We start from the raw sequence: 12,002 nt of genomic DNA, 5'->3' as shown, positions 1-12,002 counted from the left end.
ATTAATTCTCCTGAATACAATATATATATTTTAATTGGTAATTTAAATTCTGTCTGATCTATACTACTCCAGCATTCAACCGAAGACCTGTTTAAGGAACTAAAGACATCCTAGCCGACCTCATAACAGAGGAATGTTTCCGAGATGGTCCGGACTGTACACAGAGGCCGTTGGCAAAGGAGATGGATAGGCACTAACGGGCGAAGATGATCTGTTTAGTGACCGTAGTATAGATGGAATAGTAAAGATTGTGCTGGGTACAGTGTGTAGTGGGGGCGGAGCTAAGTATAGCAGTGTAGAGGAGGTGCCAAGCTGCTTATCAGTGCCAACCTGTCTGTGCTCCTGTGAGCTAGCGGTCTGTCTTGTCATGTAGTACTGGAGTTCGATCCGACGGTCATCATGAGCAAGGTAACGGAAATATTTAATATTTGTTGGTACAAGTATAGGGTGATGATCCTTAAAAGGACTACATGGACCAAGAGGAAAACGAGGAGGCATTAAATAAGTCAATGTACCCAACTTGCACAAAACTATGAGAATAAAGAATAAGAATTCTCCAAAACATACAATATCGAAAGCTCTAAATCGTTAAAAAAAATAAACAATTATAAACAACTAATTTCTATTACACATACATATACATATTTTGGTGCAATGTAAAGTGCAAACCCAGCAATTTTCAGAAAGATATATTTTGTACTTTATCTGGTCTGGAAAATTGTTTTTGAAGCCAAAACATTCACATTCTTAAAAATTTGGAACAATCCAAAATTTGTTGTTTAATTATTATCAATAATTAATCCAATGAAAAAAAAATTTGTGGATTGTTGCGAATCAGCCTATGATATAACCATAATGAGGCAACTTTAATTTTCTCATACGTTTTTCAATTTTTTTTTTAGTGAGTATTCTACATAACTGTAATAAGGAATAACTCCATTAATAACAACCCCTATAAGGTTTGTAGTACGAATCCATGTAGAAGAATTACAATTGTCATAATAATAATAAATCTACAGAACATGAAGAATCAGGGGTGCAGTACTTTGTGAAGAGTGAAGTACCGTTACTAGACAAACGGTCGTGTAAGGAAGTGATTTGTTTAGAATCATGCTCTACACACAAATTTGTCCTAATTAATGAGATTGGGTGGAACCCGAAGGGCTCCCAAAGAGTAGTAAAATAAATAATTATCTGTAACATCCGGATTCGAGCCTTAGTCTTTGTAGATAGTAAGTAGCACAGTGCCTTACCACTGAGGCACCCAACTACTTTACAATTGACATATTGCAATAAAACAATTGGCATAACTATACGAACAATTAAGTCACAAAACATCACCTCAATATAGTTGTGAATGCAGTTAATTTCAAATAATAATATGAGATTAGTATTCAAATTAGCTCTAATTTACGCGAATCATTGATAAGAGGACTGATAATCAACAAAATAAACAAATTGTGTGTGCTTAGGATGACAGCAGAGTTTATTTGAAGATAAATAACTAATTCCAAATTTACTTGTATATATTTTAATACAGTTGAATAACAATAAAAATATTAAAATAATAACATTGCATATATAGGAGCAGGGTGTCTCAGTGGTAAGCCACTGTTCTACAAACTCCAAGGACTTGGTTCTGAATCCAGCTCTGACAGATAATTATTTATTCTGTTACAGTCGTCGTGTATAGGTATCGGGAGCTCTTCGGGGTTCACCCAGCCTCAGAAAGTAGCTATCTTTAAGTTGAGAAAATCTGACGATCGAGCATGAATCAAACTCCTATATATATATATTAATAAATTTAAAAGGAAAAAAAGGCACAATGGGAAAAGACCTTAGTTTTTAAGAATAATTATTTTAAAAAATTTCTTTCCGTTCTGGTTGAATTTGGTAGTTTTATAAGTAGTTTAAAAATATACAATGAAAAAAGCTTTTAAATTTCGTTTTCAATTTCACTTACTTTACGTCATCTTATCTCATTCTTGTAGTATTATATTCGATCATTTTGAGATAAGATACCTTATTGGGTGTTTAGTGTAAAATAAGAATAAACATTTTTGAAATAATTTATATTTGCTTTTTAAGATACTCAAAGCTGTATTCATAAAACTTTAAAAAAAACTTTAAGAGAAAAGGAATTACGTAGTTTTGAACTTTTTTTGGCAACAATTAAAAAAAAAACGCCTTAAGAATTAGAGTGTCTAGACGTAATTTCAAACAACCCCGAAAACACCTCACTTCTTTGAAAAACTACCGGTAACTATCCCCAAATTACGAAAACTCTAAAAATCTTAATAATTGATAAATATTTTAAAGTACAGCTTAAACAACTAAGTAGTGAAGTAAGAAGTAGTATAGAACTTTAACTGCTTAGTGACTGCAGTGACGCCGGTTCGAATCCGCCCTGGGGATAAGGTCAAGTTTTATTTCTGTGGTGGTCCAACGAAATGAAAAATTAACTTTTCTAACGAGTTTAAAATAGGGTGGTATCCTGTATATAACTCACCCCCTCCACCAGCCATAAGCCAGAAATGACCAGAAAGTGAATCATAAAATAAAATTAAACATGTTAACTGCATATCCTTGGCAGCTGATGCACAACACAAAGTTATAAAGAAGTTTATAAATATGAAATAAATTATAGTGTGTTGTTTTTTTCACATAAAAGTTAGAAATGACACTGCAATATATTTTATTGTTTATTATAAATTCTAATAGTAGGTTATTAAAGTCTACATTGTTATATTTAATTGTGTTTATGCTGGCTGCAATATGTTTCTCATATTTGTTGCTGGAATGAAGTGAAACTGATGAACAATTTTTTTTTCTACGTTTTCTCGCAACGTTTTTTTTTTTTAACCAAAAGATTGTTATTATTGTTTTATTTGGAATCTTAAAGGGGAAGAAGAATATGAATTTCGAAACACTTAACAAGTTTTAATTAAAAAAATATTGTTCGGGCTCGAAATTTGCTATTGATCAAATATAAAAACATTTTTTATTTTACAAAATAATAAGAATTATGAATAAAAATAAATATGATTGATCAAGCTTGATAGAACCTATTCAAAAAACCGTTTTCATACGATCTTCTAGGACATTTTTAGTAACGATGACCCAATTGTAAGGTCCAGCAATAGTCAGGCATCATATCGCTTTACTTGAATAGCGGCGTATTTCACAAGAGAAAAAAAAATATTTCTTAATTGGACGTATCCCAAAGATACTACCGTAGACTTGAGTTTCTTACTCTGCTGGTGTCTTCCTACATGTTTTCATAAAGCTAGTAGTGTTATCAAAAAATAACCACAGTCAATGGTGCAATCTCTAAAATACGACAAACACAAAATAATAAAAATTGTGGTATTGGTTTTTTTTTCATAAAAATAGAAAAATAGCTTCCTGGTCATTCATTGCCACAGAAATAGAATTTGATTCCTTAGGCCGAATTGAATTCGGTGCAGCTGCAGTTCCGAATTAGTTATGACCTATCCTAAACTCACTCAGCTACAAACGGCCCTGTGAGATTGGTCACTATTTAAGAAAAGCAGTGATACGCCATGCCTTGAAATCACTGTTTCATTATCTTGATCTCTTGATGGAATCGTTTCTTCTGTTCTACATCAGCCTTGTTGTCAGAAAGCAACCCAAAGGCTTTTAAGAAAATGTACGTTGATGCTCATAATAGTTTTTCAGAATTTTGGCAGATAATTCGGAATATTTTGCTGCTTTGTGGTTCCCTAAAAATGTATTGACAAATGATGCAATGCTTTTCTATGCTTTCAACCTGACCTGAGTCATTGGGCTTGTAAAAGGATTCTTACTTATGAGATTACGGATTTGTGGTCCATCAAAGATAAGATGCTTTTCAATTTTTCCGAACTCAAGCCAGAAAATGTTAAATCTGAAACATTCATCATTCTTGTGTAATGCGAATTGTAGTAAATATCAGTACATGAAAATCGTCCTTAGGCAGAGTGGTTAGCGAAAGCTCTTTTTGTATTGACTCGTCCTAGCATCAATGTGGCTTATTGTCTGTGGAATGACATCTCATTGACACACGAAACGAAAGCTCTTTTCCTCCTATGGATTTCTAGTAAAGAAGTGACTCTAAAATGGTTTTACATACATTAAGTAGCCTCAAGATTTATTAAATAAATCAAAATTGTATCCTTGTATAGTCTCAACACTTTTTTTTCCATTAATAGTCCAACGGTTCGGCCATTTCGGCCATCCTCAAGGACAATCTTCAATATAAATTCTCACCTTACATCAAAATTTAAAAATTTTTTTGCAGGCTATTCTGCCCAGGTCATTAATTATAAGTCAAACACACCCTTAAAAGTTTTAAATATTTATGAATTTTAGAAAATAGGGTGTCTTTGACTTATAATTAATGACCTGGGCAGAAAAGCCTGCAAAACAATTTTTAAATTTTGATGTAAGGTGAGAATTTATATTGAAGATTGTCCTTGAGAATGGCCGAAATGACCGAAACGTTGGACTATGATGGAATAAAAAGTGTTAAGACTATACAAGGATACAATTTTAATTTATTTAAGAAATAATTACCAGTCTCAAGAAATTGAAAAAATATATTTAAAATAGCCTCAAGAGTTTAGCAATCATTTTGGAATTGTTAACTGAGGATTTAAGCCAATTATTCATGTTTTTCCAAAGAAAAGTTGTTTTTTTTGCGGTCAAGACTCCCATTGGAGTCCTATACTGCCTAACCATGGTTGGGGGTCAAAGTTTTTCATTTTGTGGGACCGCCACTCAATGAAAAAGTCAACGCCCCAGGCCGGATTCGAACCGGCACCGCCAATAGACATCAAATTGGTAAGACTGTGTCTTAACCACTGAGCAACGGGCGACCCCAAAGAAAAGTTATGTAAAATGCATAAAAATATCAAGCTATTTTCTTGGCACATCCAACCGTCTTTCTTTCGACCTGAGACGAAACAAGGTGCTTTGAGGATTATCACACCTAAATGTGACAAGACTTGATAATCAGAAACATTTTTATTCTAGATAGATCAGTATATTATATTTTTAATATAGAATTTATTTTTTTCTTTTACTTTGTTTTAACTTTAACTTTGCGTTGGCTACTACAATCACCAAACATAGAAAAATGTATTCCAAAATTGTAGACACTAGTTGATAAACCCATAGTTAAAATTGAGAAATTTTAATTTTTGTGAGAAATGAAGTTGTTTTTTTTCTAACTATTTATAAAATCATAACTTAAAAACAAATTGAGACACGAAGGTGGAGGTTTGCGATAGTTAAAATTTTATTTTGACAAGTTAACTTAATTATTTATTTTGACAACTCTCAAGTTAGTCACCATCAAGGGTGGTAAGTAATATGGCCGATTTTTTTCTATAGACTAAAAATGCATCTCAGTCCGTTCGTATCCCGGTCTGAAACTGACAGGTGGCTGTAAAGATGACACCGAAATAGACTATACTAGCAGGACTCTTAGTACTACATTTGCAGCGCTTATTTAGATAGAAAGAGAATGGTATTTGTGACCCGTTTCTAGCAATCTGGTTTTATTTCTGTTAGTTAGAATTCTTATATTTTCCAACCGTATTTACTAATAGAAAAAATAATTAAAAATATATTTCAATCAATATGAATGAAATAAAATTTAAAGATTCATTTTTAAAGTCTTGGTTTTATATGTAAAACAAAGTATTAATTACTAAATTTCTATAACCCAAACACTTACGTCATTGTCATTTTCTAACTTATATTACTGATACTTCGCTCGCAAAATAAATGTATATTTTATTGAAGAGACTTAATACAATCAGTCAAAAATTAAGAGCATTAAGTATTAGTGTTCAAATACTTATTTATACAATATGTGTATAGAAGGGGAAAAAAATTAAATTATAAAAATTCACTGAGTTAAAAGAAAAAAAGAGATTTAAAATAATATATGAATAAAAGAAATATATAAATAGAAGAAAATATTTTCATGATCTATATAAATAAAAATATGAATCTATATAAAAAATATAATAAAATCAAACTGATCACATAATAAAACATAAAATACTTTATGTACAAGGCAAAGAAAATTAGATTAAATAACAATAAAATAAATACACATTCGCACCTATGTATAATTTTACATTCCTCAGGGAAACGCCGAGCCAATCCTTGGTACCCCAGTGTGGAAGGCAAAGTAGAGCTCAAGAGATCCCAGCACTTCTCTCCCAGTAGCGTCACTGGTATTAATACTAGATATATTAATAATAGTATTCTTGATATTTTAATAGTTGAGTGCTTAGAGAAAATTAAAATTAGCACAGAATTAGCTAAAAATAACTGAAGGTCTCTGGACAAGTCTGGATGTGTCAAGCCATATGACGTAAATAGTCGGTAGAATATGTCAAACCATATGACGTAAATAGTCCGTAGAATATGTCAGGTCGTATGACGTAAATAGTCGGTAGAGCTAACTATCCAATATACTTCTTCTTTCTCATCCTCCTTAAGTACCTTTCAGCGAGGAGGAGCCTCTAACCACTTGATCCATACATCTCAGTCTCTGGTCAGCATCTTTATCTGAGCCAGCGTTTTACCTCTTCCATACCATGCCATCCGTTGGATATGCTGTATATAGCTCATTCTAGGTGAACCTCGTGGTCTTTTACCAGTCGACCTCACAGCATTACATTTTCTTGGCACTCTGTCTTCCCCTATTCTACAGACGTGTCCATACCATCGGAGCTATCGCTGTTCAATCATTTATTTTAGAGGATCTGAAGTTCTTCTTTTATTCTTTCATTCCTTATCCTATCTCTCCTAGTTTTGCCCAATATTTTTCGAAAAAAACGTATTTCAATAGCTGTAATCCTACTGAAATGCTTAGCTAGGGTGATCCAACTTTCAATGCCATATAATAGTGTTGGATGAAATATTGCTTTAAAGATGTGGAGTTAGATGTCCTTACTTACCTCCCTCTTTCCCACAATGGTATTGTATATCTGGTAGTAAATACTATTTGCTTTATTAATCTTATCGGATACTTCTTGGTCTATTTTACTAAATTTATTGAAAATTGTTCCAAGTTAGGTATAAAAGTCTACTTTTTCCAATACTTCATCATTGTACACTATTCTTTCATTGGCCACATCCACTTCATCTCTAGAAACAGTCATAACCTTGCACTTGCGGCTGTTAATACTCATTCCTTGGCGAGCGAGTTCGTCTTGCCATTCTATAATGGCCTGTTGCAATTCTATATATTTGACATTCCTTAATATTATAGTTGTTGGAATTATGATGGTACAAAAACTTCCACAATTAATGGCTGCATAGATGACCAATCTAATTGTCTAGAAAATATAGTTAGTCACATTCTAACTCCAAGTCATTCAGTTTTAAGATAACTTATCACATCGATTCTCGGACATTGTTCACCACAGCACCCTTTTTAGAATAAAAAAAAATAGTGGCACCCAGATCGAGCTAAAATAAAAATATAATAAAATTACTCTTAAAGTGGTTGAATATGTATGACAAGAAAACAAAAAATGCAAAGGAGATAATGGGATGCACTGTTAATTTATCGTTTCAATTTAATATTTCTATATTTTTTTCTTGTTAGTAATACTTTCGGAAAGTTGCATTTTCTTGTAGTACCTTTGTCATATGCTTGGGGCATCCAGTTCGGGAACCACTGCCTATTTCACAATACTGCAAACATTAATTGATCAATAAAATATAAGAGTATTTAAGACTAAATATTCGGAGAAGATAGTTTGTGCTCCCAACAGAAAATCGTTACTGCAACGACATTGGTTCGGATCCAACGGAAGGGTTCACTTTTATTTCGTGACGGGAAAATAGAATGAACACTTTCTCCCTGGTAAATAGAAGGATGATAACCTATAGATTAAATTTAATATTATAACTAAAAATGGAATTTGTTTCAGTAAATTAGAAAAAAAAATCATAAATCCACATTAAAACACGATAGTTCTGAACGATGTAAGGGGTATCCTAAGTAAATATGTTATAAAAGTTTATGAGCTTATTTAAGTTCAATAGATGTTCACCATATTACGTCTGTGGTATGAAATGATCTTTTGGTTGACAAAAATCGATTTGCTGACATGATCTTCGATGGATCGTTTTTAAAATAAGCTTCTTATTTGGAAATGTATTGATAAAAATGATATTGGCTAGTTAAAATAATGATAACAATTAAATATTCTGTTAATATATTTATTACATATATGTAAAAATTAATACATATTTTGATTTTTAATCACATAAATCACTTCTGACAGAAGACAAACGTAAAGGTAGGTCCTTATATAACAAACAACTGCGTTCAACCACTCTTGAAAATTAGAGTATGTACCGGGGCTGCATGAACCTTTATGTCCTATGAAGAGTCAGGAGTTCAGTACTTTGTAAAGAAGTATTGTTTCTTGAACAAAGGTTGTACAAAGAATTGATATGTTCATGATCAAACTCAACCAATAGATTTATAGTAGCTGTGTGGAAACCAGAGGCATCCCAAACTCACTGAGTTGACTATATAGCAATAAAATATATAGCCGTTAATCATTAAATGTGCAATGATAAATATATATTAATCGTATTATTAATTACAGTTATAGTTAATTACAATTAACTAATTATTTACATTCCCTTTAAATTATCGAGACATTTTATACCTCAAGAAAGACGGATGTTTATTAATCATTCAGTTTAAATGGCTCAAATGCCAAATTAGGAAAATAAATAAATATCCTTTGTAAATGAAAAGGTAATCTCTTAAGTTATTTAATAAACAATATATTCTTAAGGTTTTGAAAATAGGATAGATAATTTAAGAAAAAAAATTAAATGAAATAAAACTAATATTATTAGCAAAAAATTCATGGAAAACTTCCAGGGATTATATATAAGGGCATTCCCCCCAAAATACCAACTCTGTTGAAAAGCAGCTGTTACATTCCTTCACTAGATCTAATACCCTCTCAGGCCTACCTTCCACATGTTTATAATCCTTCCTTCTAACAAATAATAAACCCAACGCTGCTGTATATTTCTCTTATAACCAACGAGACCCTTAGAACACTATTCATATGCTTAAAGAATAGTTTGATAATCGAACTAATTAATATTTCATAAAAAATTAAAAGTTGATAAGTGAAAAAACATAGACCAAAGAAATTGTATACAAACAAACTAGAGAATGGATTGTTTATTCAGCCATTATCCTAAATGTCAAGATTGGAAGTAGAACAATGCAATTCAAAAATTTAAGTCTCATTGGAAATATCATTTTCAAAATAGAAAATCAAAATGAACTAAATTGATCTTCACTATAAATAAATTAATTTAAAAAAATATATATAACTGTTCCAGCAGCATGAGCAATCTTATTTCAGGAACGTACAAAAAAAGCATGGCCACTATTCGCATGAAATTTACCTTGTTGTATTCCACAAACATCGTTCGAGGAACTAATCAAAAAAGTTCAAGTCGATTTTGTATTAAGTATCTAAGTAGCATTTCAAAACTTACATTTTCCATTCTACGTTGGGTTAACCCTTTTGCATCATTAGGTGGAACAATCCTGCACACAATTGTCTATCAGTCTATCAGCAATAGTTTAAGAGCCTGTACGATAAACAAATAATAAGGAATTTGGGGTGAAATATAATTTTTCTTGCTCTTCTGGCTGTGATTTTGAGAGTAAAATTTAAAAAAAATTAATTAGAGTTTTGATTCGGATTCAAGTATAGAAGTGAAAACATCCCGTAAAGGTAAATGTGTCATAGCTATAATTTATAGTAACGAAGCTGACCAGTTCAAAAATATTGAAACAAGGAATTTCTAATTTAAAAAGGGAAATTTTATACCTATATTACACGATTATACTGCCGAAAGTAGTGTAACCATCGGCGTCAAAGATGCCATGATTTCGATTTATTTTTCAGTGAGGAATCAGTACAAAAAATAATCTGAAAACAAACAAATTTGGATATTAGGACAGAAATTTTATAACTATATATTATGCCAGTTTCAGGGGGCGATTTGTGTTTAGTCCAAAAACTGACTCTACTAATTGGAGTACAGATGGAAGAATACGGACGCCATAAAACAAACAATAAAAGTCTCTCTGTCACATGCGGTTATTGGGAACCTTTAGCTCCGCATTTTTGAATGAGATTGTGCATTTAGAGCGATGATACAGAAGGTTTTAAAATAATCCTTTCATAGCTTTTTATTTTTTATTTTATTGTGTAATATTGCATTCTGTCTTATGTTTATAAACAATGGTAATAGAGACCACATGGCTAATTTACATCATATTTACAAATGTATAAATTAAATGAGAACAAAATAAGAAAGAGAAAAAAATAAAAATAATCATAAAACATAAACAAATAAAAAGAAAAATTAAACTTAATTTCAGCCAGGAAAACTCCAAACCGAGCTCCCCCTGTGAAGGAAAGATCCCGGCGCTTCTCTCTTTTAATTCTATCATAGTAAGTAAAAATACTATTATCATAACAACAATCGAATTGGAATGAAAACGTTTCATTATAAATACGATTTATTTATACACTTTTACTTACTCTACATTCTCTTCTACAATTTTAAAAGTTAGATGTTAATTTGCCACTCTTGGTTTTGCTTTCAAACGATATATTTTACGTCTACTAATCTCCTTTTTGGAAAATTGTTTTCGCCTCGAATAATATTGCTATTTTTTCGCCTATAGTTGACTAACAAATTATTTTACTGGTTTATATTTATATTTATATTTTCCATTGACATAGAAAAATGATCAATAGTTAATTATTTGAAATAAACTCAAGTAAAAGTATTCAACAGAAATGCAATATGGGAATTGAGAATTTGAGCCCTGTCAGACTATTTCAATGAAGATGAGAACTGACAGATATTAAAGTAATTTTTTTTTTTATTTTCATAAAAAATAAAATTTAATAATCGTTCTGGAAAAGATGGCAAAAACATTTTTAATTCCTTATATCGTAGCTCTTTCGGTAGGTCAATTTTTGCTAAATGGTTAAAGCTGCATTCATTGTACTTGTGACTTTATAAACGCCATTTTTTTTCTTTTCCTTCGTCGGCCCAAGACTCCCGTTGGGGTCCGACACTGCCCCTGTTGTTATATTATAATAGAATGGAGATAAGGATGTAAATTATTATTATTTAATTTTAAAAATGTCTTAAAAACTTTGGATTCTGCCATAAATTAGCACAACGATTGAATGGTAGCTCTATCTAGATCTGCCATCCCTTGGAAGAGTGTACATGACATTATCGATAAAAAAAGAATTAATAAATAGTTAAAAGGTTTATTTGTTAAAAAAAAAAAAAATAAAAACATGGACTGAATTAGAATACATCGTTCTAACCGTTTCTATGGCAGGTACTCATTGTTATCTGACTCCAAGTACTAGTGATATTATCTATTTTAGCATACAGATGTAGAAGCCGTTCATTGCCAATACCTTAATATTATATTTCTATACTCCATTTTTCTCACTTTCTTATAATTTATTAGATCACGGCTGTTTCATAACCTTCACCCCTCTCTTCCTAATTCCTCGGAACCCTTTGCCAGATCTTTACTTTTTATTTCCATCTACATTCTCCTCCTTTCCAGTACTTCCATCACCGCTAACATACTGTATTAAAAAAAAGTTTACATATAAAGAACAATTCTTAAGAAGCAATCTAGAAAATACTTATGTACATAGTAGTCTAAGTATTCAGTCTTTATCTAGTATAACATAGGATTGATAGATTTATTTATTGATAGATATTACAATCTGCCACACAGTTGTGGGCAATAGGTAATAGTGATGAATGATCTCATACGTACTAAAATAAAAAAATAAATAAATAAAAAAAAACTCTCTTAAAATATATACAAACAAAAGAATAAAAAAGATTAACATAATCAAACTATCTGTATGAAAAATAAA

At 31.3% G+C, this 12,002-nt stretch overlaps 1 protein-coding gene across 1 annotated transcript in view; it reads left to right on the top strand.

The window, feature by feature from the left end:
• The first annotated feature begins 328 nt into the window (after positions 1-328).
• Positions 329-12,002, top strand: part of LOC106685607 (uncharacterized) — a 214,443-nt gene continuing 202,769 nt past the window's right edge. The window contains exon 1 of the mRNA XM_067046205.1: positions 329-408. Within this exon, the coding sequence (XP_066902306.1) occupies positions 400-408 (9 nt within the window). The 5' untranslated portion in view covers positions 329-399. The remainder of the gene's footprint in view (positions 409-12,002) is intronic.

The sequence above is a fragment of the Halyomorpha halys genome, unplaced genomic scaffold (genome assembly GCF_000696795.3).
Source record: "Halyomorpha halys isolate HHAL.00 unplaced genomic scaffold, Hhal_1.1 Scaffold715.1, whole genome shotgun sequence".
Classification (NCBI taxonomy): Eukaryota; Metazoa; Arthropoda; class Insecta; order Hemiptera; family Pentatomidae; genus Halyomorpha; species Halyomorpha halys.
Note: the sequence above shows the minus strand (reverse complement) of the source record. Positions and strands in the feature narration are given on the sequence as shown.